The sequence below is a fragment of the Eulemur rufifrons genome, chromosome 9, assembly GCF_041146395.1.
Source record: "Eulemur rufifrons isolate Redbay chromosome 9, OSU_ERuf_1, whole genome shotgun sequence".
NCBI classification, from domain to species: Eukaryota; Metazoa; Chordata; class Mammalia; order Primates; family Lemuridae; genus Eulemur; species Eulemur rufifrons.
In genome coordinates this window covers 14,511,571-14,536,226 of record NC_090991.1, presented here as the reverse complement: position 1 = coordinate 14,536,226, position 24,656 = coordinate 14,511,571, and the positions used below count along the sequence as shown (strand labels likewise).

At 37.1% G+C, this 24,656-nt stretch overlaps 1 protein-coding gene across 1 annotated transcript in view; it reads right to left on the bottom strand.

The window, feature by feature from the left end:
• The window catches only part of METTL16 (methyltransferase 16, RNA N6-adenosine), a 67,336-nt gene that overhangs the window by 15,718 nt on the left and 26,962 nt on the right, over nt 1-24,656 (bottom strand). The window contains exons 3-8 of the mRNA XM_069483481.1: nt 24,182-24,381; nt 20,110-20,250; nt 15,255-15,370; nt 12,124-12,266; nt 1,753-1,822; nt 602-691 (exon numbers count right to left, since the gene is read on the bottom strand). Coding sequence (XP_069339582.1) covers nt 602-691; nt 1,753-1,822; nt 12,124-12,266; nt 15,255-15,370; nt 20,110-20,250; nt 24,182-24,381 — 760 coding nt within the window. The remainder of the gene's footprint in view (nt 1-601; nt 692-1,752; nt 1,823-12,123; nt 12,267-15,254; nt 15,371-20,109; nt 20,251-24,181; nt 24,382-24,656) is intronic.

Genomic DNA, 24,656 nt, shown 5'->3' with positions numbered 1-24,656 from the left:
AAAGAGACATTTGTGAAAAAATCATTTTTAAAAACTTTATTCCAGAAAAAGTTCAAGCATGCACAAAGTAGAGAGAATGAGATGACCTATCACCCAGCTTCAAAAATGGTTAATATTCTAGTGCTAATCTTACGGCCTAGCTAGAACCCTTCACTAGAATGATCCCTAAGTATCACAGATGGAAAGCCCGCAACCCAAAAAGGCAACTTCTAAATTCACAGGAACCCCAGGAGGCGGCGATTCTAGGAAAGCGGCAGTGGGGAAGGAAAAGAAACAGACTTCAATTCTTGAGGAATGTCCACCAGAGTAATTACGCAACGTGTTCTACAGGTTATATGATCTGAATTTCTAATTCCTAAAGACGCATTTTTGTCTGCTGAGCAAGAATCACTGTGTTGCAAAAACCCTCACGGGAAGGCTCCACAGGCACCACTGCCAGCCTTCCAGGACCCTGTCTTGGTTACAACCACTTTCCATTTTGACATAAGCATTTAGGCCACACTTGAGCAAAACAAGACAATACAGATTTGGTTCATTTATGACCCACTAAAACCCACCAAGTGCTGGCATTTGGGGAAGCTGAGGCAAAGTCTCTACTTACTGGTACTGTTACATCATCATAAAAACTCCACGCTAAGGCCCATCTCATTGTTCGACCTTGACAGAATTCAGTGTAGGTGACTTTAGGAACCTGAAACCGACAAACATGGCATCTCGTCAAACTGACGTCATTCTACCAATATGTTTCTGGCCCCTGCCTCTGTTAAATATCTGTTGGTCTTTCTTTATAATCAGCTTACAAACACTATTATCAAAAACCAGTTAAACACAGCTGCCTAATAATGAATGAATACATTATATCTCAACAAAGTTGTCTTTTTTTTCCTTCCATAAAACATTAGAGAGAATTTACAGATCTGGCTTGAAGGTTCAAATATTTGAAACACCTAAAACACAGCTCTTCAGAGCATCATTTGTAAAATGATTCAACTGGTCTTTTGGTTTTCTTTTTTAAGAAAGAGAGCCAACCAAAGCCTGGCTAGACACAGCTGTGCAATCTCCCTTTTATCTGTCAGATTTTAGAAAAGAAAAAGGAACTACTTTGTAGCTTTTACAACTTACCAAAGAAATGGTGTTGTGGGGAAAACAGAATGAGTAGAATGTCAGAGGGAAACCAGAGATCAGAGCTTGGTTTCAGCTACTGAGCCGCACCCGACCCCTTTTGCTGAAAAGTCATCTTACTCGTGCCAAACACCATAAACTGGGAGGGAAGTGGTCAGGGAAGTATTTGTGACTTGCCTTTCAAAACAGGAGCAGAAGGCTGTACTCGTGCGGACTGTCACCTAGTGGGAAGCACGATGGCCTGACATTGTGTTCTGGTTCTAGCTGTTCTTTCATAACTAGCCGTGTGGCCCGGAACAAGCCCCTTTGCCTATCTGGCCTTCAGTTCTGCATCGATAAAGGAGTCAGATGAAAGGCACAGTGGTAGACATCAGGTTTTCTGATTTCTGGTTTTTCTCTGACATCCTACCCATCCTATTTTCCTCCACCTCTTTTTTGTTTTAATTGTCAAAGATGACCTTGTTTTAATAATCTACAAAAAGTCCCTTTTTCCCCTAAAATTACAGACTTTAAAAAACAAGGAAAAAACAAAACAACATCACATTTAGAGTTTCAGGTTACAAAGGAAAATTCTACACCAAAACTGCCATCAAAAGTAGATACAGCAGAACAGTAACGACAAAGCCTCACCCCTTGTATGCGAAGCTCTTCCTTCAGAGGTGCCAGGCTGCATTTCTTCCCTAGCATACAGCTATACCACCTACAAAACAAAATCAGGCAAGTAAACTTGTTTCAAACTCAGCATTACTCCAGTGAACAAGCTGAGAACAGGAGCAAACAAACATTAAGTTACAAGTGACAATAACAAGAATTGCACATGATGTATTTAGACAAAGACTGAATCGAGTGATGGAACACAAGCCCAAAATAACTTAAAAAAACCAAAAATCCACTTAGCCCCTCCAACACTTCAGGGCTGTATATATTTGCAAAGAGAGTGAAAGAGAGAGGTCTCATCTGTCACTGAAGGCCATTTAGCTCTAGAACAGAAATTAGTCAGTAACAACAACAAAAATGTGTATAAACACCCCCTACACCATACTAAGAGAACTAATAAAATCCAGCATGAACCTGTGGTTGTGAGATGATCCCACCTGCAAGTAATTCAAAGATAGATAATGCATTAGAGTTCCTGCAGATCATGGTATCAATTTGTTCTACAGTAAATACAAATCCAGAAGAGAGAGTGTGGAGTGAACTGGTTAAAAGGTAAAGTGATAGAATTTATTTCTTATTGTTCTATGATCTCAGAGACAGAAACAAATAAGGTGAGCCCTACAACTGCCAAAGCTTACTGCTTGAAGGAAATTTTCAGGCTGCAGTGCAGGGAAAAGAAATTCAAACATAACCCAACAGTCTTGCTGAATTGATGAGACAGAGATCGAAGTTCAGACAGAGAAGCTGAGGCGGTTAAGATTTGTAAAGCAAATTAACAACAGCAAACTAAACCCAAGTAAGAAGAAAGGAAAAAATAAAGATCAGAGCAGAAACCAATGAAAGAGAAAACAACAATAACAAACAATGAAGAAGAATAATGAAACCAAGAGCTGGTTCTTCGAAAACAAATTTTTTTGAAGTCAAAAAAAGAGAGAAGATATAAATTATCAATAACAGGCTTGAAAGAGGGGACATCACCACAGATCCTACAGACATTAAAAGGGTGAGAAGAGAATATTTATGAATAACTTTTTGCCAATAAATTTCACAACTTAGATGAAACAAATTTCTTAAAAAACACAAACTACCAAAGCTTGCTAAGAAATAGATAACTTGAATAGTTCTATATCAATCAAAGAAATTGAATTTATATTAAAACCCTTCCAGACCCAAGTCACTTCATTGGTGAATTCTAGTAAATATTTAAGGAAGAAATAATACCAACTGTATACAAACTCTTCCAAAAATTTTAAGAGGAAGGAACACTTCCCAATGCATTTTTGAGGCCAACATTAATTACACTGACAAATACAAAGACATTCTAAGAAAACTATGGGCCAGTAAGTAGCCTTCATGAACATAAGATATAAAAATCCTTAACAAGGAGGGGAAAGGGAAGATGTTGGTAAAAGGGTACAAAGTTCCAGTTAGACAAGAGAAATAAGTTTTAATGATCTATTACATAGCATAGTGACTACAGTTAATAACAATAATGTATTGCATATTTTAAAATTGCTAAAAGAGATTTTAAATGTTCTCACCACAAAATATGATAAGCAGGTGAGGTGAGGGACATGTTTATTAGCTTGATTTAATCATTCCACAATGAACGCAGTCAAGGGCCGCCACATAACATTTCAGTCAACAACGGAGGATGACATATATGATAGCGGTCCCATAAGATTATAATGGAGCTGAAAAATTCCTATTGCCTAGTGATGCTGTTGCTGTCATAGCACAATTATTTTTATTTTTTATAAGTTTAATGTAGCTTATGTGTACTGTGTTTATAAAGTCTGCAGTAGCGTACACTAATGTCCTAGGCCTTCATATTCACTCACAGAAAAATTAGCCTGGCATGGTAGTGGGCACCTGTAGTCCCAGCTACTCAGGAAGCTGAGGCAGGAGGATAGCTGAGCCCAGGAGTTGGAGGCTACAGTGAGCTATGATGATGCCAACTGCACTCTAGATCAGGAGACAGAACAACTGCACTCTAGCTCAGGAGACAGAACAAGACCCTGTTTCAAAAAAAAAAAAAAAAAAAAAAAAAAAGGATATGCTACATGAAAGAAGCCAGACACAAAAACTTACATTTTGTATGATTCTACTTAAAAAGTCTAGAATAGGCAAAACCATTGTGATGGCAACTAATGGCTAAGAGTGGGTGGGGACACACTGCAGAGGGGCACCAGGGAACTTTTTAGGGTGACAGAAATGTTGTATATCTTTTTTTTTTTTTTTAAGAGACGATGTCTTGCCCTGTCACCTAGGCTGGAGTGCAGAGGGGTGATCATCGCTCACAGCAGCCTCAAATTCCTGGGCTCAGGTGATCCTCCTGTCTCAGCCTCTGGAGTAGCTGGAACTACAGGCACGCACCACCACACCTGGCTAATTTTTAAATCTTTTGCAGAGACAGGTTCTCAGTATATTGCCCAAACTCCTGGCCTCAAGTGATCCTCCTGTCTCGGCCTCCCAAAGTGCTAGGATTACAGGCTTGAGTCACTGCAGCCTATGTCTTGATTATGGTGGTGGTAATATACACATTTGTCAGAACTCATCCAAATTGTAGAATTTTACTGCTATTCAAGTTTACCTCAATAAAACGAATTTATAAATGTGTTTACATTATACTTTCAAATATACATACAAGAATAGTCAACAATATAGTTATGTTTTATATATTTGCTTCTTGTTTTACAACATAGCTTAGTCACACTACCAATATATATCCTGTCTCCTGCTCTGACCAAGTGTCACAATTACTGCTGTCACTCAAAATTCATTTAATTGCACATTATTTTAAGAGGGAAATTTCAGATTAAGGGATATATATTCAACATTTAATTGTTTATATACAAAACAGTTACTATGAAAGTGATTTTAAAATGACTAAAATTCTAAGAGAACTTAAGAGTCTCTAAAATCACACATTAGCTTAAAACTATATAAAATTGCCATTTTTATAGGTTGAAAACTGTTGAAGACTGGCAATCTCATGTTTCAACCTAGTACATTAAATAATATAAATGAAAATCTTGTTAATTTTAAAAGTATGATAAATACTATTATATTGCTTTAGAAACAGTGGGCATCCACAAATAGTTTTTCTTGTTTGTGGGTTCAACAATAGATGATGACACCTATTTTAGTTTAGTCAATCCTTTTCCCTTTGAAAATACAAAGAAATAATTGTTCTACCTAAACTACTTAAAAAAAAAACAAACCCCAGGTAAATCTATTTTAAGCATAATCAATTTCATTTGGTGGCTTTAAAATATTTGGAACAAAAATAATATGCTCCCTTTAAGAAGATGGTATAAATAGAGAAATCATTAATCAGGAATTAAAAGCCTTGGGTATGTTAGAAAAAAGATGAAGAAAGAGAAATTAGGAGCAATTAGTGCTCAGTAACAGTTTAAAATAGGTTAATTAACACTTTTCCTTTAAAACTAGCATTCCTAAACAGATTAGATAAATCAGTGCTACTAGAAGCCAAGAAAGGGCCTAGAAGAGGGAGAAAAAGATACTGTAAGATTCTTCAGGAGATGAAGGAAAGCAAATATTTAGAAAGTAAACATGTCACTGATATTTAACATAAACTTGGAAGAGTTGATTTTTTTTCTTTTCTTTTTTTTCTAGATAGGGTCTCACTTGGTTGCTCAGGCTGGAATGCAATGGCGTTATCACAGCCCACAGCGACCTCAAACTCCTGAGCTCCAGCAATCCTCCTGCCTCAGCCTCCCAAGTAGCTGGGACTATAGGTACATACCACCATGCCTAGCCAATTTTTCTATTTTTTGTAGAGATGGGGTCTCACTACATTGCCAGGCTGGTCTCCAACTCCTGGGCTCAAGCGATCAATCCTCCCTCCTCGGCCTCCCAAAGTGCTAGGATTATAGGCTTGAGCCACCACACCCAGCTTCACATTTCTTTTAACCTTTGCATTAAGCTCAATATGATATTATAAATCTTTTAATATTTAATCTCAACATACTTAATGTTTTCACCAAGTTATTATTTCTTATAGAAAAAGCAGAAGTCACTGGATGTGTTAAAAATCCTATTTTAGCTGCACATTTAAAAAATGCTTACCACTAGATCCTAGCTACTCAACAGGCATCTTGTGACAACTAATCAAAATGCAAGTGAAAAAAAAAATGAACAAAAGGAAGATTTAGTTACCCAAGAGACTTTGAATCCATTACACTATTTTAATGATGAAAGTAGCACTCAATTCATTACAACATTTAGGAATTCCTCTGAGATGACAGGTTTCAAGAAAAATTATTTTGAAATAACTTCAAACTTTCAGAAGAACTGCAAGACCAGTACAAACGACTCTAGTATCTCCTTCACCCAGATTCACCAATTAATATCTTCCCCTATTTGCTTTGTTCTGTGTGTTTTTTTTCTAAACTGTTTGAGAATTAGCTACGGACATCATCATGCCCGTCAACCCTAATATTTTGTTGTGTACATTTTAAAAACAAGGGCATTCTCTCTTGTAACCAGAGAACAATTATCAAACTGGTAAAAATTTAACACGTATTCAATACTATCAACTGGAATATACTCTACATGGAAATTTCACCAATTGTCCCAGTTTTCTCCCCTAACGCAAGAGCCAATCTAAGATTGTACACTTCATTTACTTGTCATGTCTCTTCAGTTCCTTCAATCTGGAATAGTTCCTCAGTCTTATGTTCATGACCTTAATATTTGTGAAGAACTGTTTTACAAAATCCCTCAATTTGGTTTGTCTGAAGTTTCCACATCATTAGACTCAGCACGTTTTTGGTGCGAACAGCACAGAGGTGCCACTGTGTCCTTCTAGGTATATCGCATCAGGTGACTATCACCTGGTCACAGTGGTGCCCCCTCAGTTTCTCCACCATAAAGTTCCCACATTTCTCTTTGTAATTATAAGTAATCTGTGGGGAAATAGTTTGAAACCAGGTAATTATCCTGGTTCTTCTTAAAACTTTCCACTGTTGATTCTCCCATGAATCAATTATTAGTATGATGCTGCAAAATGGTGATTTTTCTAACTTTATTATTCTCTCTATATTTATTTATTGGCATTCACTCTACCCCTCTTATGTATTTCATTTATGAATTTTATTCAATAGGTTATAAACCATTGTTGTCATTATTCATTTTGAAACTCATATTGTCCCAGATTTGGCTTAAGCTGGCTCTATGTTCTTTTGACATGTCATTTTTGAGCATTTCATTACTTTCTGGTACTACAAGATATTCCAGGCTCATCTTATATTTACCCTGACTCAGCACTGGAGTTAATGATTTCTCCAAGGAACTCTGGTTCGTTTTAGTGGGGAATGGTTATTTAGAAACTTTTTAAACCATATCTTAAACTGAAGCATAATACAGAAAAACAGATAAAAGCAGAGGTTTGGGGTATAAGCAACTATAATCCTACTCTAAAAATTTCTCTACCTAGTAGAAGCCAACACTTTGCTGCCTCTAATAAATAACTAACCAGGATAAATGCCCCTATTCACCAAAGCACTCTAGTACCTCCCTGATCTCAAAATTTACTAAACTATCATAAGCTCCAAATCTTCATGGCTAAAAATAAACTTTTACCCTATGTTCTTATAAATTATAAGTGACTTTTGTTATTCACAGACATTTTTATATGGTAAGAAACACTACATTGTAACAAGCAAGTAGAACAAAGGCTTTTAATTCTATGTTATTCCTTTTTAGATTGCTTAATTGACTGAAAATACATGATTATTGATTTTAAGAACTCTCTTCTATGACCCCCTAAAGTAGAATCAACCAGTGACTACCTCTTGTAGAGGGATACAGCTAGGCTGGGTATAGTGGTTCACACCTGTAACACCAGCACTTTGGGAGGCTGAGGCAGGAGGGTCACTTGAGCCCTGGGCAACAGAGAGAGACCCTGTCTCCAAAAAAAGAAAAAAAAAAAAAAAAAGTTGATACAGCTAGCTCATCATGGAAAGAGCTACTAGATCCAACCTTTTCTCCTTTTCTCCCAAGGCCTTAGAGCAGACACCAATCAACGAGACTCTGCCATAGCAAACTTCAAAGGGAATTAAACTAAGCATGATACTCTAAGTTAAAATGATGAAGTGCACATAACCTAATTCATTGAAAAAATAATAACGTAGCCCCTTATCTTTCAGGCTGTTTATCCTTCTTCTTCCTACAAGGAAAAATCAAAATAGCAACATCTGCTCCCTGTGGAGCTCACACTGGTAAATATTCCTTCATGTTTTAATTGTAAAAATGCTATGCTACCTAAAGAACAGGCTGGTATACCATTTGTCTCCCAAGACAAATGGGGCACATTTCTTTATAATGATATTCCAAAACACCTTTATGGATTTGCAACCCTACTTTGGGTCCCAATCAAAGATGAAACCAGGCTGGGCTCGATGGCTCATGCCTGTAACCATAGCACTTTGGGCGGCCGAGGCAGGAGGATCTCTTGAAGCCAGGAGTTCAAGACCAGCCTGAGCAAGAACGAGACCCCGTGTCTCTACAAAAAATAGCTACTTGGGAGGCTGAGGCAGGAAAATTACTTGAGCCCAGGAGTTAGAGGTTGCAGTGAGCTATGAAAACGTCACTGCACTTTAGCCCAGGTGACCGAGCAAGACTCCATCTCAAAAACAAAAACCAAGAAAAGATGAAACCAGAGGTCAAAGATAGCCATTCATAATAATCTCAAAAGATGGTAGTTCAGTAAGAAACAAGCGAAATGGTACATTCTTTGCAATAGTGAAAATAAGAAATCTAATGTCCAAAAATAAGGAATCAGTTAATTACGGACTATTGTCAGGCTATTTAAAAATCATTGCTATGCATACCATTAACTACAAAGAAAGGAAGGAATGAAAAAAGTAAAGTTAAAATCAAAAACAGAAGATAAAATTCTTTGTATTCATGGTAGCAACCACAAGAATAAAAAAACGAAAGGAATTGATTGGAAATGCACCCCAAATAAGCTAACGGTTTTGTCAGAGTGCTGGGATCAATGTTTTTCCATTTTCTAGTTTCCTATAAATGTGGTTATGCTGTTTAAGATAACATTTCACAGCATGTTGCAGTCTCCTAGAATAGTCCAGAGTTAAAATGACACTAATAGTCACTATTATTAATTATATTAAATATGTATTCATTTAATTCTATAACCACCCTATGAGGTAACTACTATCATCCCGTGTTACCAAGAAAAAAACAAAATTTTAATCATAAGTCAAAGAATCACCTTCAAGGGCCCTGATTTATTAAACTTACTGCCCATCCCCAAAAATATGGATTCTACCCAAATCCAAGAAGTATCCATCATCTGGAAGGGAGTAGGGATCAGAAAGGAAAAGGCAAAAAGAAAGAGAATGGGTAAAACCAGTATCGAGTTGGTGCTTTATAAAATACAGACCTTTGGTTCCTAGAAAAATCATAAAATTACTGCTATGAAGGCATCAGCTACGGAACTAATAACCAACGACGACAGTGGAAGTCAGGCCATGAGGAGTTCAATAAAGTCTGGTAATTTATCTAGAAGATCAGATGGGTGAATCTCCCCCTTCAAATGCTAGTAAGTAAACTAAAGTCACAGATACAAAAAGCCAAAGTAATGGTGACAAGCACTTGTAAATCTTCATCAATGCTAGAAAGGCTGTTGATTTGGAAATCCAACTGCACCTCAGAGCTGCAGCAGCTACAAGGGGTGGTGAAAAGATCACTGGACTAGAATCAGGAGATCTGGGTTTGAAGTTTCTAATCTGTAAAACTACGAAGTTGAATAACTTTACCTCCCAGGGTCCTTCCAGCTGCAAAATTCCTTAAGATACAAAACAAAATTGTAATAGCTGCTGAGCATGACTTAGGTGAGACATGATCTTGAAGGGGAGGTGAGGCACCATCCTGAGATCAGTCCAACAAATTTAACTTACTTCACCCCATCATGTTACAAATTCTGCTTAGTTTCTTTAGGGACAAGAAGAAAAACATTTCAGAGGGATAAGAAACAGATGGTAGGGTTAAAGTACTTGTTTTTAATCTCTGGTTTCCTTAGAGCTTCCAATAAGCAATTTTCACAGCATTCTGAGTCCCATATAACTCGTATTTGGTATAAACATTATGATGTCAACTACAAAAATACACATGAGGACACAAACTGATAATATCTACAAATGTTAATTATAGTAGGATGTGAAATTGAAAACAGTATTCTCAAGCAATACTCTTTCACAAAACATTGCTCTACTCTCTTTTCAGTAAAAATTACTTCATTTCCTCCCTTGTTCTTTTATCTTCCCTCTCAACCTACCTGAGTCCTAACAGAGCAGACAGTTGAACCCAGTTATTTATCTATCTATTTAGATGTTCACAGAACAATGAAAAAAACCCATTTTTGAATAAATCACAACTGGGTAATATTTCCCATAAATGATGCCAAGCTCAAAATGGTCAACTCTCCAGAGACATGATGGGCTCTTGCAATTTATCTTTCCTAGCAAACTTACACCTTTCATTCAATTTGGGGGTCACTACAGAGCCAGCTACAGGCAGACATGAAACATATTGAATTGGTTTCTATCCTTTAGAATGGTGTTCCTTTAAAAACATGTTTCTGTAGTTCAAATGGGACTTTGGAAATAATAGAATTTTACTATTTAAATGCCTTCTAAAAACAACTCCAAGAATATTGCAGCCTAGAAGAGCCAACTATAGTTCCCATGAAAGCCAACAGACAGTGAAATGGTCATATGGCTGTTTACCTTTTTATATGCGTTTCAGTGCTGTTATATTCTTCAAGTTTATTTTACTAATTCAGACTCTACTCAAGTTTCTTTAGTTTCTTTCTTCTTCAAGAGACTCTAACATGTCTTTGAAGAAATCAATTTAAAGCAAGATGCATTAACCTTTGGCTTTAGCAATGTGTAACTTTTCTGAGAAGCAGACCATCCAGTAAATTAAGCTGCTCTCCACAAATACTTAAATAAACTTACATTTAACCAACCAGGATAACTGCTGATTTGGGAATTGACCTTTTACTAAAATAAGCAGCTATAAACACCTATAAATAAAAAAAAAAAAAAAAAAAAAAAGGGAAAAGATTCTTCCCTTTCCAGGAATTCCACTTCTGGGTATACATCCAAAAAAACTGCAAGCAGGGTCTGAAGGAGATATTTATATTATACATCAATGTTCACACAGCATTCTTCACAACAGTCAAAGGGTAGAATCAACCTAAGTGTCCATCAATGGATGAACAGATAAACAAAATGTGGTGTATACACAATGGACTATTAATATTATTCAGCCTTAAAAAGGAAGGAAATCCTAATACATGCTACAACATGGATGAACCTTGACAACATTATGCTAAGTGAAATAAGCCACTCACAAAAGGACAAATACTGTATGATTCCAGTTATATGAGGTACCTAGAGTAGTCAGATTTATAGAGATAGAAGGTAGAATGGTGGCTGCCACAGGCTAGGGGAAAGGGAGAATGGGGAGTTGTTTAACAGGTATAAAGTTACAGTTTTGCAAAATTAAGAGTTCTAGAGACTATACAACAATGTGAATGTACTTAACACTATTTACTGAACTGTACACTTTAAAAACTTAGATGGTAAATTTTATGTGTATTTACCACAATAAAAAAAAAATCCTCCCTATGTCCCAAAGCTAAATCCTAGGGCTGAAATCTCTTTTAGTTTTAAACTACCACATTATCCATCACTTCAACAACATGTGGCAGGGTGAGAAGTCAAGCGAGACAAATAGCTGTTTTCGAGTACCTTATGCTGCTTAATGACAGGTGTGTTGTCCAAAATAATTAGCTTTTAAAAGGAATAGCCTTAACCCTCCTCTGGAACTGGTTAGTGATCTCAGTTTCCCTTCATTAAGTTCTTGACAGCTCAATGTCTTCACATCTGTCACTGTTTGGGAGACTGATTCCAAGAACATAAATTGCTTCAAGGACTAGGCAACAAATTTACTCTGGTTCATGAGACATATCTGAACCCATCTGTTTTCTAATCAAAAGCCATATTTGAGTCAGTTTTGTTCCATCACAGGACCATACTAATGGGAGCAATACAATCATATGTTATTTTCCTCTTTTCTATCTGTGTAGCAGAGATGGTTACAGGAAACACAAATCAATTAAAGGCATGAGAGTATCCTCAGAAACAGGGTCTTTGCAGATTGTAGGATCCACTACCTTTGCAATCTTTGTTTATTCTTCAGACCACTGTGATGACATTTCGTCTGAGTGACATGGTTTCTTTTGGAGTTACACACAGGGTAAATATTCCTATGTTGTAATAACCAACTTACCTTAATCTTTTTTTAAGTTGTAAACTGTCATGAATGATCCTTTTAACAAACTCTAATTCACCTCCTTCCGCCATGATCTCTGTGATGCCTCCTGTATTTACAGAACTAGGTGGAGGTCTTCGAGGATTTCGAGAATTTACTCCCTGAAAAACAATAATAAAGAACCCTGGTGAAAGATTTTTACACCTTAAGAACCAAATCTTTGAATATACTCCTGCTATAAATAAGAATGCTTAGATGTGATTTTACTTTTCAAATATTATGCTAGATTTAGGATTTAAAATTCATGTAGCTACCACAATCTTATGCTTTGAACAAATGTACTCAGGCCAATATTCCTTCCCAGGTCTCTTCCCTTCCATCTTTGTGATTAAACAAAAAAATTTTACCTTTGTATATAGCCCAGTCTGTCACTTTTTCTTTATGCTTTCTACCTTGGTTTCATGCACAGAAAATCTACCCAAAGATTAAATAAATATTTACTTATGTTTTCATCCAGTACTTTCATGGTTTTGCTTTTTACATTTAAATATTTAATCTATCCTTATCTCCCACCATATGAAAAAGTTAACTCAAAATGCATCAAAGACATAAATGTAAAAGCTAAAACCATAAAACTCTCAGAAGAAAATGCAGGAGTGAATCTTCATGACCTTGAAGTAGGCAATGTTTTCTTAGATATGACAGCAAAAGCATAAGCAACAAAAGAAAAAATTGGTAAGCTGGACTTCACCAAAATTTAAGACTTTTGGGCTGCAAGGGACACCATCAAGAAATTGAAAAAGCAACCCACAGAATTGTAGAAAACGTTTGCAAATCATTAAGGGACTTGTATCTAGGATATATAAAGAATTGTTACAACTTAATAATAAAAAGAATAATAACCCAATTTAAAAATGGGCAAAGGATATGAATAGGCATTTCTCCAAGACATACAAATGATCAATAAGTACATGAAAAGACGCTCAATATTATCAGCCATTAGGGAAAGACTAATCAAAACCACAAAGAGATACTGCTTCACACCCACTAGGATGGCTATAATCAAAAAGACACATAAGTGTTGATGAAGATGTGGAAAATTGGAAACTCTTATAAACTGCTGCTGGTGGGAATGTAAAATGGCATAGTCACTTTGGAAAAGTCTGGCAGTTCCTCAAACAATTAAACATAGAGTTACCACATGATCCAGCAAAAATGTATATATACCCAAGAGAAATGAAAACCTATCTCCACAGAAGTGCTTGTACAGAAATGCTCACAGGGGCATTACTCCTAAGACCCCAAAAGTAGGAACAACCCATATCATTCTATCAACTGATGAATAATAAGTAAAATGTGACTTATCCATACTATGGAATATTATTTTGCAAAAAAAAAAGAAATGAAACATGCTACAACATGGATGAACCTTGAAAACGTTTATTATTCTTAATAAAAGATGCCAGTCGCAAAAAATGACATATTATATGATTCCATTTATACGAAATATCTAAAACAGACAAATCCGTAGAAACAAAGTAGACTGTCAGTTGCCTGGGCCTAAGGATGCTGCGGAGAAACCGAGAGTGACTGCTAATGGCCAAGGGATTTCTTTTTGGGGTGATGAAAATGTTCTAAAATTGGCTGCACAACTCTGGGAACTTAGTTCTGTTGCTGTAATGGTAACGTTCTATTTCGTCATTTGGATGCTGGCTCCACAGGAGTGTTCACTTTGGAAGATCCAGTCCACACTTGTGATGTGTATTGTTATGCAGCATATATATGTTGTGTCTCAATATTTAAAAAAATTGTACTCCAAGATGTGGTTATTTTACTTCATATAATTTATCTGCACTGAAGACTAAAATTTAGACTTCCAAATCTTGCTTCATTTTATGTTCTAATCTGGAATCTTGGTATTGTTAATAATATTTTACCCACCCCCCCTCCACCAAAAAATGTAATCCATCTAGGTTTTGCTATGAGGCATGGAAATAGTACTAAATTTTGGGGTATCTGAGTGATCCTAAAACCAATTTATTATCTTGAAAGTTTTAAACACAAACACCCTTATTTCCTTCTGATTAATATTACTCACTTTTTATTATTAATAAAGGGTTCATTAGCTGAAGGAAAACTTAGGTTAAGTCAACAACATTTTATCGCATTGAGTTTTTTAATAGCTTAGTTCTTTTTATCCAATGCATCTCTATCCATAGTCATGAGCAAATACATTTTCCATTTGAAGGTGGAAAGATTAAACCAGACATTTATTTACTATCAAATGACAGGTGGCAGTAAAAACAGTGATTTCCTTCCTAAGCCAACAAGTGTAGTCCAGGAGTGGACTGTGACCTAAGTTGGTCTGATCAGAAGAAAATCAAATATTCAATGGTTTGGGAAAGACAAGAGCTCTCTCCTCATCCTCCCACCCCCTAAATAGTATTGTGCCACAAGTAAGCCAGCCTAAGAACAAAAACAACCAAGGACCAGGTCAGAGCCAAGAGAAAAACAGAGCCTTTTTAATACTGTGAACATCGTGATCAAATCATTCCTGAAATCCCAACTATTGTTGGATTTCTCAGATATGTAAGCCAATAAACTTATTGGTTCTAGGACACCCCCCCAGATACTAAAATCTGTAGATGCTCAAATCCCTTACATAAAATGACACAGTATTCACATATAACATACACACATCCTCCTGTATACTTTAAATCATCTCTAGATTATTTATAATACCTAATACAATATAAGTGCTATGCAAATAGCTGTGACACTGTATTGCTTTTTTATTTGTACTTTTATTGTTGTATTGTTATTTTTCATTGGTTTTTCCCTTCCCAATTGAATCCACAGACAGAACCTGCAGATGCAAAATCCACAGATATGGAGGGCCAAATGTACCTCAAACCAAAAGCATCCTAACTGATACAGCTTCCAAAAGCTGGGTGCAGTGGCACATGCCTGTAGTCCCAGCTACTTGGAAAGCTGAAGTGCAATGATCTTGAGGCCTGCCTGAGCAATACAGCAAGACACTGTCTCAAAAAAATTTATATAGAAAATAAAAGCTGCTCTTTGCTCTTATTTCTACAAACAAGGAAAATTTAGATAAGTATTCAATTACTTTAAAGCAGAAGACATTTTACCTTGGCTTCCAATTGATTGGCAAAAAAGGGAGGGTTGCACATGCAAAAGTCATAGATTATCTCAGATTCTTCTTTAAGAGCATCCATCAAGAGTGTCTTCTGTGGCACTTTCACCACTAGGAGAAAAAAATAGGAACTGTTAACTACAAGTAATGTTGTGGTGGTTTAAAATATAGTCATGTTCTGCATAATGATGTTTTGTTCAACAATGGACTGCAATGCTGGGTGCAGTGGCTCATGCCTATAATCCCAGTAACTTGGGAAGCTGAGGCAGGAGCATCACTTGAGGCCAAGAGTTTGAGACAAGCCTGGGCAACACAGTGAGATCCCGTCTCTAAAAACAATTTTTTTTAAATTAGTGAGCTATGATTGCACCATGGTGGCGCACACCTGTAGTCCCAGCTACTTGGGAGTCTGAGGCAGGAGGACTGCTTACGTCCAGGAATTCAAGGCTGCAATGATTATGCCACTGCACTCCAGGCTGGGCGACAGAGTGAGACCCCATCTCAAAAAAAAAGGACTGCATATATAACAGTGGTCCATAAGATTATAGTATCATAGTTTCACTGTACCTTTTCTAATGTTTAGATACACAGATACTTACCATTGTGTTATTCAGTACAGTAAGATGCTGTGCAGGTTTCTAGCCTAGGAGCAATAAGCTACACCATATATCATAAGTGTGTAGCAGGCTATACCATCTAGGTTTGTGTATGTACACTCTATGATGTTCACAAGACAACGAAATCGCCAAATGACACATTTCCCGGAATATATCCCTGTCATGAAGCAATGTATGACTGTATGCTCTACAAATTCTTTGGCACTACGAACTTCGAGAGGTGGAGTTTAATTTCTCTCTCCTTGAAACTTAGTGACTCAGCTTTAACAAACAGAATATAATGGAAGTGACAGGAGGTCCCAAGTCATAGGAAGCAATATGGCTTCCTCCTTGCCCTTTCTCCTGAATTGCTCTAGGAGAGGCTGACTGATACGCTTTAAGGACATGCAAATAGCTCCATGGAGACATCAGATGGCAATGAACTAGGATTTCCTTCCAACAGCCATGTAAGTGAGCCACCTTGGATGCAAATCTCTATCCAGTCAATCCTTCGGTTGATCGCAGCTCCACCCAACAACTTGACTACAAACGCTTCAAGACTCTGAACCAGAACCACCCAACTAAGCCGCACCCATCCTAACCCACAGAAACTATGATATAATGAATGTTTATTGTTAAAGCTGCTACATTTTGGAATAATTTGTTACACAGCAATGGAGAAATAAATGCATTAAAAATGTTAGTATCTTCCTTTATATTGATATGTTTAACACTTAGAAAAGCTTTCTTTCATAAAAAGACATAAAAGCACTTTAATGAAAAAATTAACAGCACTTCATACATACAATGGACACAAAAATAAAAAGTAACTGCTCATAAGGGGATGACTATTCCTGACACAGTTCCATGTTCCATGTACTGAAATTTAAAAAGATGTTACACTTAATCAACAGTAGGGTTCCCTTCCTCCGTCCCCTTTTTATTTTAAATAGACAAGGTCTCATTTGACCAGGCTGGAGTGCAGTGGCACAATCATAGCTCACCGCAGCCTCAAACTCCTAGGCTCAGGTAATCCTCCCACCTTGGCCTCTCAAGTAGCTGGGACTAACAGGCATGCACCACCACAACCAGCTAATTTTTAAAAATTTTTTAGTACAGATGGGTCTTGCTATATTGCCTAGACTGGTCTCAAATTCCTGGGCTCAAATAATCCTCCCACCTTGGCCTTCCAAAGTGCTCGGATTACAGGTACGAGGCACAACGTCTGGCCCCTTTCTTTTAAAATCTTTGTGACTGGGTTACTTCATACACAGTCAATTCTCATTATTCACAGTAGTTATGTTCTATAAAGTTGCCACAAATACTGAATTAGCAAATGAATACTGAACCTCTGGCTCCTAGGGGAAATACAACGTTAAGTTCCTACAAGGCTCTGATCATAACATTTTCATCAACTAATAAATACACAACCTTATCTTGTGTGTTTTTCTGTTTAAAGACATTTAATATACATTGCTCATTCATTAACACTGGATTCATGGCCAACACACTATAATTCATGTCTTAATGAAGCTTATCTAATACATGTGTTTTCTCTGTTAGGCACATCACAGCCTCCTTGCATTTAGGAACACTAGATAAAAATGCAGAAAATGTGGCACTAAACAGACCACAGAAAGGACACTGGTTTACAGTACGAGAACTGAAATAAGAAGGCAGAGTATCACCTTGTTCAACCTCAGCAGGGAACAAGCATATTGGGTGACTCAAATTATTTGCCACTCTGCACAGGTCTGCGAGTGACCATAAAGACATCATGAGTATTGATTTTGGGGTTAAAAATAAATTTTAACTATTCACAAACTAATTCTAAAGTTTATATGGAGAGGGCTGGGCGTGGCAGCACGCACCTGTAGTCCCAGGTAATCAGGAGGCTGACACAGGAGGATTGCTTGAGCCCAGTAGTTTGAGGCTGCAGTGAGCTCAGATGATGCCACTGCATTCTACCCTAGGTGACAAAGTGAGACTCTGCCTAAAAAAATAAATTAATTAACTAAATAAAATAAAGTTTATATGAAGAAGCAAAAGACCCAGAATAGCCAACACAAAATTCAAAGAGAAGAACAAAGTTAAAGGGCTGACACTACCCAACTTCAAGATTTATTGTCAAAGATCAAAACAGTGTGGTATTGGTAAAAGAACAGATCAATGGAACAGAAGAGAGTGCCCAGAAATAAATTCTCATAAATACAGTCAACTGATTTTTGACAAAGGAGCAAAGGAAAACCAATGGAGCCATAGTCTTTCCAACAAATGATGCTGGAACATCACCTGGACATACACATGCAAAAAATGAACCTAGACACATACCTTACACTCTTCAAAAATATTAACTCAAAATGTATCACAATAAGATATAAAATGCAACTCCTAAAAGATAACACAGGATAACATCTAGATGACCTTGGATATAGTAATAACTTTTTAGATATAATACTAAAGGCCAAATCCATGGGAGAAAGAATAAGCTGGACTTATTAAAATTAAAAATTTTTGCTCTGCAAAAGGCACTGTCAAGAGAATAAAAAGACAAGTCATAGACTACAAGGAAATGTTTGTAAGACTTAGATAAAAGACAGTTATCCAAAATATACTAATCTCGGCACTTTGGGAGGATGAGGCAGGAGGATCGCTCGAGCTCAGGAATTCCAGGTTGCAGTGAGCTATGATGACGCCACTGCACTCCAGCCTCAGCAACAACAACAAAAAAATCGGCCAAAGACCTGACAAACACCTCACCAAAAAAGATATACAGATGACAAATAAGTACATGAAAAGATGCTCCACATCGTATTTCATCAAGGAAACGTATGAGATACCACTATAAACCTTTTAGAATGGCCAAAATCCAGAAAAGTGACAACACCAAATGCTGGTGACAATGTGAGCAATGGGAACTTTAATTGCTGGTGGAAATGCAAAATAGTTCAGCCACTTTGGAAAGCAGTTTGATGGTTTCTTACAAAATTAAACATACTCTTACCATATGATCCAGCAAGTATACTCCTTAGTATTTTACCCAAAGCGACTGAAAACTTACGTGCACATAAAAACCTGCACATGGATGTTTATTGCAACTTTATTTATAATTGCCAAAACTTGGAAGCAACCAAGATATTCTTCAGTAGATGAACTGATAAACTGTGGTATGCTCAGACAATGAAATACTAAAAAGAAATGTGCTAAAAATAAAATGAGCTATCAAACTATGAAAAGACATGGAAGAAACTTAAATATTACTAAGTGAAAGAAGCCAATCTGAAAAGGTTATATACTGTATGACTTCAACTATGTAACATTCTGGAAAACGCAAAACTATGGAAACAGAAAAAAAAATTAGTGGTTGCGAGGGGTTAGGGGGGGTAAAGGATGAACAGTTGGAGCACAGAGGATTTTTAGGGCAGTGAAACTATTCTGCATATACTGCTGTAATGGTAGAGACAGGTCATTTTCATTTGCCCCAAACCACAGAATGTACAACACCAAGAATGAACCCTCATGTAAGCTCTTGACTTTGGGTGATAATGACGTGTCAATGTAAGTTCATCAATTGCAACAAACGTCCCACTCTGGTGGAGGATGTTGATAATGGGAGAGGCTATGCATGTGTGGGAGCAGGGGGATACACAGGAAATTGCTGAACCTTCTCAATTTTTTTGTGAACCTAAAACTGCCCTAAAAAATGAAGTCTATTGGCCGGGCGCGGTGGCTCACGCCTGTAATCCTAGCACTCTGGGAGGCCGAGGTGGGCAGATCGTTTGAGCTCAGGAGTTCGAGACCAGCCTGAGCAAGAGCGAGACCCCACCTCTACTAAAAATAAAAAGAAATAATATTTTTTAAAAAAAAAGAAAAAATGAAAAAAAAATGAAGTCTATTAAAATATACAAACAAAAAACAACTACTTAAAGTCTCTTGGAATGGCCCCAAGGGCATCTAGCAAATAAAGAAACATTTATTCAAGAAAATCTACTAAAATGAATGAATGAATAAGTAAGTTTCGGCAAGTAGGCAAATTCACAAACAGAATCCACAAGTAATGAGGATTAACTGTAGTTACTGTTTTCTTTCTGAGTTAATTCTGGTATCAAAATAGCAAAGCCAATTACAATGTGCCAGAGTTTTAGAAATTATCAAAGTCTTCATTATTAAAGGAAAAGATAACGAGACGTGTTCAATTAGAAAGACAGGTTAATAAACAAAGCTTGAAACGGATATTTATTCTGTTGAGCTAACCTTTTATGAGATCAGATAAGTTATTCTGTTCCACATTTTTCTTTGCATAGTTGAAACACATGTCATCCACCTCTGTTGCAAGGAAATACCAGCCATTTAAGGTTGCTCCAAGTAAGGGATAGATGCAGGATGCCCCCGTACCTAGTAAAATGAAAATTCAAAACACATTCTACACACCAGAGGGAAAGGTGAGAATAATAACGAAAACTTCATTCTTCTCTTCTCAGAATTCTTACAGCATTAACAGTTTAAATCACAAGCTGGTACCTGATTTCATACATACGGTGGCTACTGGATTCTCTAGTCATTTCGTATGTATATGTTGGTCTTACCTCACAATTAGGTTCGAACTTTAGGAACCTTGCTGTCCACCTCTTTTGTATATTCTATGTAAAATGAAGTACACATATTTGGAGGTCAAGGAATACATGACTAACTTAAAATGGTCAAAACTCAATTTGATTTACTTTATAAAAGTCTTCATTTTAAATCTCATACAAAACTCGATTTTCTTAAAAGAAATCAGTGCTATTTGTTAAAACACCACAGTAATAACTTAAAACAGATCAATGTACATCCCATTCTCCAAAAGCAGAAAATACATAAGAGTTTAAAATTTTTATGATGTTTAACTGCTCAACTCACTACATTTCTGTAGTTATCACTTGAAAGAAACCAGAAGTAAAAAACAAAACAAAACTGAAGGGAGACCTCGTTTCTTAGATGTAAAAACATGGAAAGATATTTGATTTGGGGCCAAAACAACAGAGTCACTGCCTAGCCCCACCATAGTTTTAAGGGAGATATTCAGAGGCAAAACGCTCCGGGCAAAACAAATCACCCTTTGACAAGAAGAGTTTGTTCCTAAACTTGTATGCAGAACCCCTAGCCCTTGACTAGACTATACACTAACCACAAATATTGCTTTTATAATATGATGGTGACTAATCTTGGCCAATTAGATTCTAAAAAGTATATTCAAGAGAAGATTGCCAGTGCTTTTCCCAAAGGCCTCCAGCAGTCAGCCTATACCAGCCACTCTAGGCTTGCTTTCCCCTGACCACTTCCTGGTTCCAGTCTAGTCTTCTAAGGATTTGGCAGGAAGAGGTAAAGGCTGGAGACACTCCTAACCAGGAGGAAATCCAGGTTCATCACACTGCTTCCTCATTAGGTATTCTGAATAGGCCGGTAAAACATAGGACAACTGATGGCAGGAACACTTAAGCTCTTTGACAGTCACAGTGATGAGTGCACCGCATACCATGTTTGCCCAAGAGTATCCTGGCTCTGATGATCCTAGGCAAACACCTAGGAAGGGGTGGTAAAGGGTACTCAAGCTCCTCTCAGAAGCTACAATTATTTAGCTCCTGCTAGCCATTCTGGTGATCCTGAGTCACTGAGAATGAGAAAATTTCAGTTGTAGTGAAAATTTTCCGCTCTTCAGGGGGGAAAAATCCACACCAGATCCAAGGCCCTTGACTTTCACACAACTGTTTCTGTCTTCATACTTCAATTTCATTAAAAAAAAAAAAAAAATACACTTACCTCCAGGGTAATAAATGTAGGTAAAAGACCTGTCCTCTATCAAAAAAAAGTTTCTCAATTCTCAAGACCAAAAGACTTGCCTTCTAATAGCATGCAACAAGATTCTTTACTAATCCTTTATAGGACAGAGCAGAATCCCCTTAGAAAGCCAAATGACATTTTTTAATAGGTAATCTTCTTTGTAATGATAAATAAAAATGGAAAGTATATAATCATAGAATTAGAGCAAACTGATGGAGTCTGGGGGAAGAATTTATTAAAAAAACTCTAATTAGAATGAGTATGATTTCAGTAAGCAGTGCCCCTTGTGAAGAGCTAAAATCCATTAACCTTCTACATCCCCAAGTGCTATTTTAGAGGGTTTCGGGTATAATTAAAATCAAATTAGTACCAAATAGGCTGTCAAGCATTTTTTAACCTTTTTTTTTTTTTTTTTTTTTTTTGAGACAGGGTCTTGCTCTGTTGCCCAGGTTGGAGTTCAGTGGCGTCATCAGATCTCACTGCAACTTCAAATACCTGGGCTCAAGCAATCCTGTAGCTGGGAGTATAGGTATGCACCACCACGCCTGGCTAATTTTCTATTTTTTGTAGAGACAGGGTCTCGCTCTGTTGCTCAGGCTGGTCTCAAACTCCTGGCCTCAAGCAATCCTCCCACCTCGGTCTCCCAAAGTGTTAGGATTACAGGCATCAGCCATGATGTCTGCCAGCTGTAAAGCTTTTTACGCAGAATAGTTGAGAATCTATCCTGCAGACAAGGTGAGAGGCAATGGTGACTTGGACTGGGATGGTTAGCAGTGGAGATGGAGAGAAGTAGATGACTTAAGAAATCTTTAAGAGAAAAAAATCAACGGAAGTAGTGATAGACACTCTCAGTGAGAATGCAGAGAAGCGTCAAGGATGACAGGGTAGATTGTAGTAGATTCACTGAAATAAGAAAGGAAGAGAACTAAGATTAGGAAGAAAGAGCATGAGTTCAGTCTTGGACATGGCAAGTCTGAGATGTTTTTCAGATATCCAAATTTCTTCTATACATGAGACCCAAGCTCAAGAAAAGTAATCTGAGGTGAGGGAATATAATAAATATGTGACTTATCTGCACGAAGTTGGGAAACAGAGTCATAAAAGTGAATGAAATTGCCTACGGTAGGGTGCTGAGTGAGAAAAGGGATAAAGACTGAGCCTCAGACAAAGACTATCAATATCTAATGGTCAGAGACAGGAAGGTAGGCCTGAAAAGAGTGAGTAGAAATGAAAGTGGAAAAGGAGAATGCACAAAGAGAGAGGAGGAGTCAATAAATGCTGCTGAAAAGGTCATGAAAGATGAAGACGGACACTGTTCACTGAAAATGTGTGCAAATGTCAAAGTTAAACATTTACTACTATCTAGAAAATTGTGATTGCTATTAACTGTACTATATTTAGAAATAGAGTCACAGAGCTGTTACTTCAATCTTTGCTACAAGACTAGTAAAGGTCAAAGGACTAAACACAATTTTTAAACCCTATCAAATGAAAATATTGGCTATAACAAACATACATTTATAATTAAAACATACCCTGGTTTCATCTCCATCTATATCTCTACTTAACCAAATAAACCAAACTGGACAGTCTCCTCTATTATAAAACTTTACAATTAAGAGACCATCTTTCTTTAACTCAATGACTCTTCCTCCCTTTAATCTTAAACATCCTCTACAAATAATCAAAGAGAGTCCTGAAAGTATTCAAGCCTGTATAATCTTTTATTAAATGGCCATCCACCTTAAAATCCCAGTAAGGGGCTGGGCAAGGTGGTTCACACCAATAATCCTAGCACTTTGGGAGGCTGAGGCAGGAGGATAGCTTGAGACCAGGAGTTTGAGGTTGCAGTAAACTATGATGATGCCACTGTACTTTAGCTCAGGTGACAGAGCAAGACTCTGTCTCAAAAAAAAAGAAAAAGAAAAAGAAAAATCCCAATAAGAGGATACTATGCTAACATCAAATAATTCAGAGTAAAAATAATGCCCAACAGACACAGACATCAATGTGGTAATCTGAACAGCTAAGTGAACAAGAGCCTCACTTTCATTTCACTTCTCCTATCCTCTTGCTCCCTGTTTGGAGCTGACAACCCTTTTTCAAGAGAAAATAATGGCAGAAAAGCCCAGATGTAGCAAATAAGAACAGTAATACAGGTTGAGGATCCCTTACGCAAAATGCTTACTTGGGACCAAAAGTGTTTTGGATTTTTTTTTTTTTTTTCGGATTTTGGAATATTTGCATTATACTTACTGGATGAGTATCGCTAATCTGAAAATACGAAATCTGGAAAAACTCCACTGAGCATTTCTTTTGAGCTCAAAAAGCTTCAGATTTTATAGCATTTTGGATTTCAGATTTTCAGATTAAGGATGCTCACTGTATCTGTAGCCAGCTTCTTTCACACAATGACAAATATCCAGCAGAAAAGTATACAAAGAATTTGACCTTGTAAAACTTACGAAACGTATGTTTAGCCAAAAAAGAACTTAAAACTATATACCTATGTCAATTCCTCTTCGCAGAGTACTTTTGTCAGAGTCCTGGTGACCAATCAGATCTTCCACCCAATGAATATAGTTGAGCCTCAAGGGAACTGTGGGAATTAGTCTCTCCAATGGAATATCAATAGAAAGTCCAAAATCTTCCCTCAGGAGAGTACAAGTCAGAGCTCTGACTGCTTCAGGGTCTTTAAAATTAAGACTAGGGGGTGGAGAAAAAGAAGTAAAACTGATTAGTAAGATTCACTTTGCTGTACAAGCTGTACAACCAGGCAATACCAAATGCCCATTTGAATTTCCTAGAAAGATCACACATAAATACTCATATAGAGCATTCAGCACAGTGGCATATACACATGGCTATTTAACAGTCACAGCAGTTGAAGGGCAGTACAATTCTCCACCAAAAACACTACATATCCATACACGGAGCATACAGATTAACAGTGCCTCTGTTCAAATTCCTGATTGTCCCCT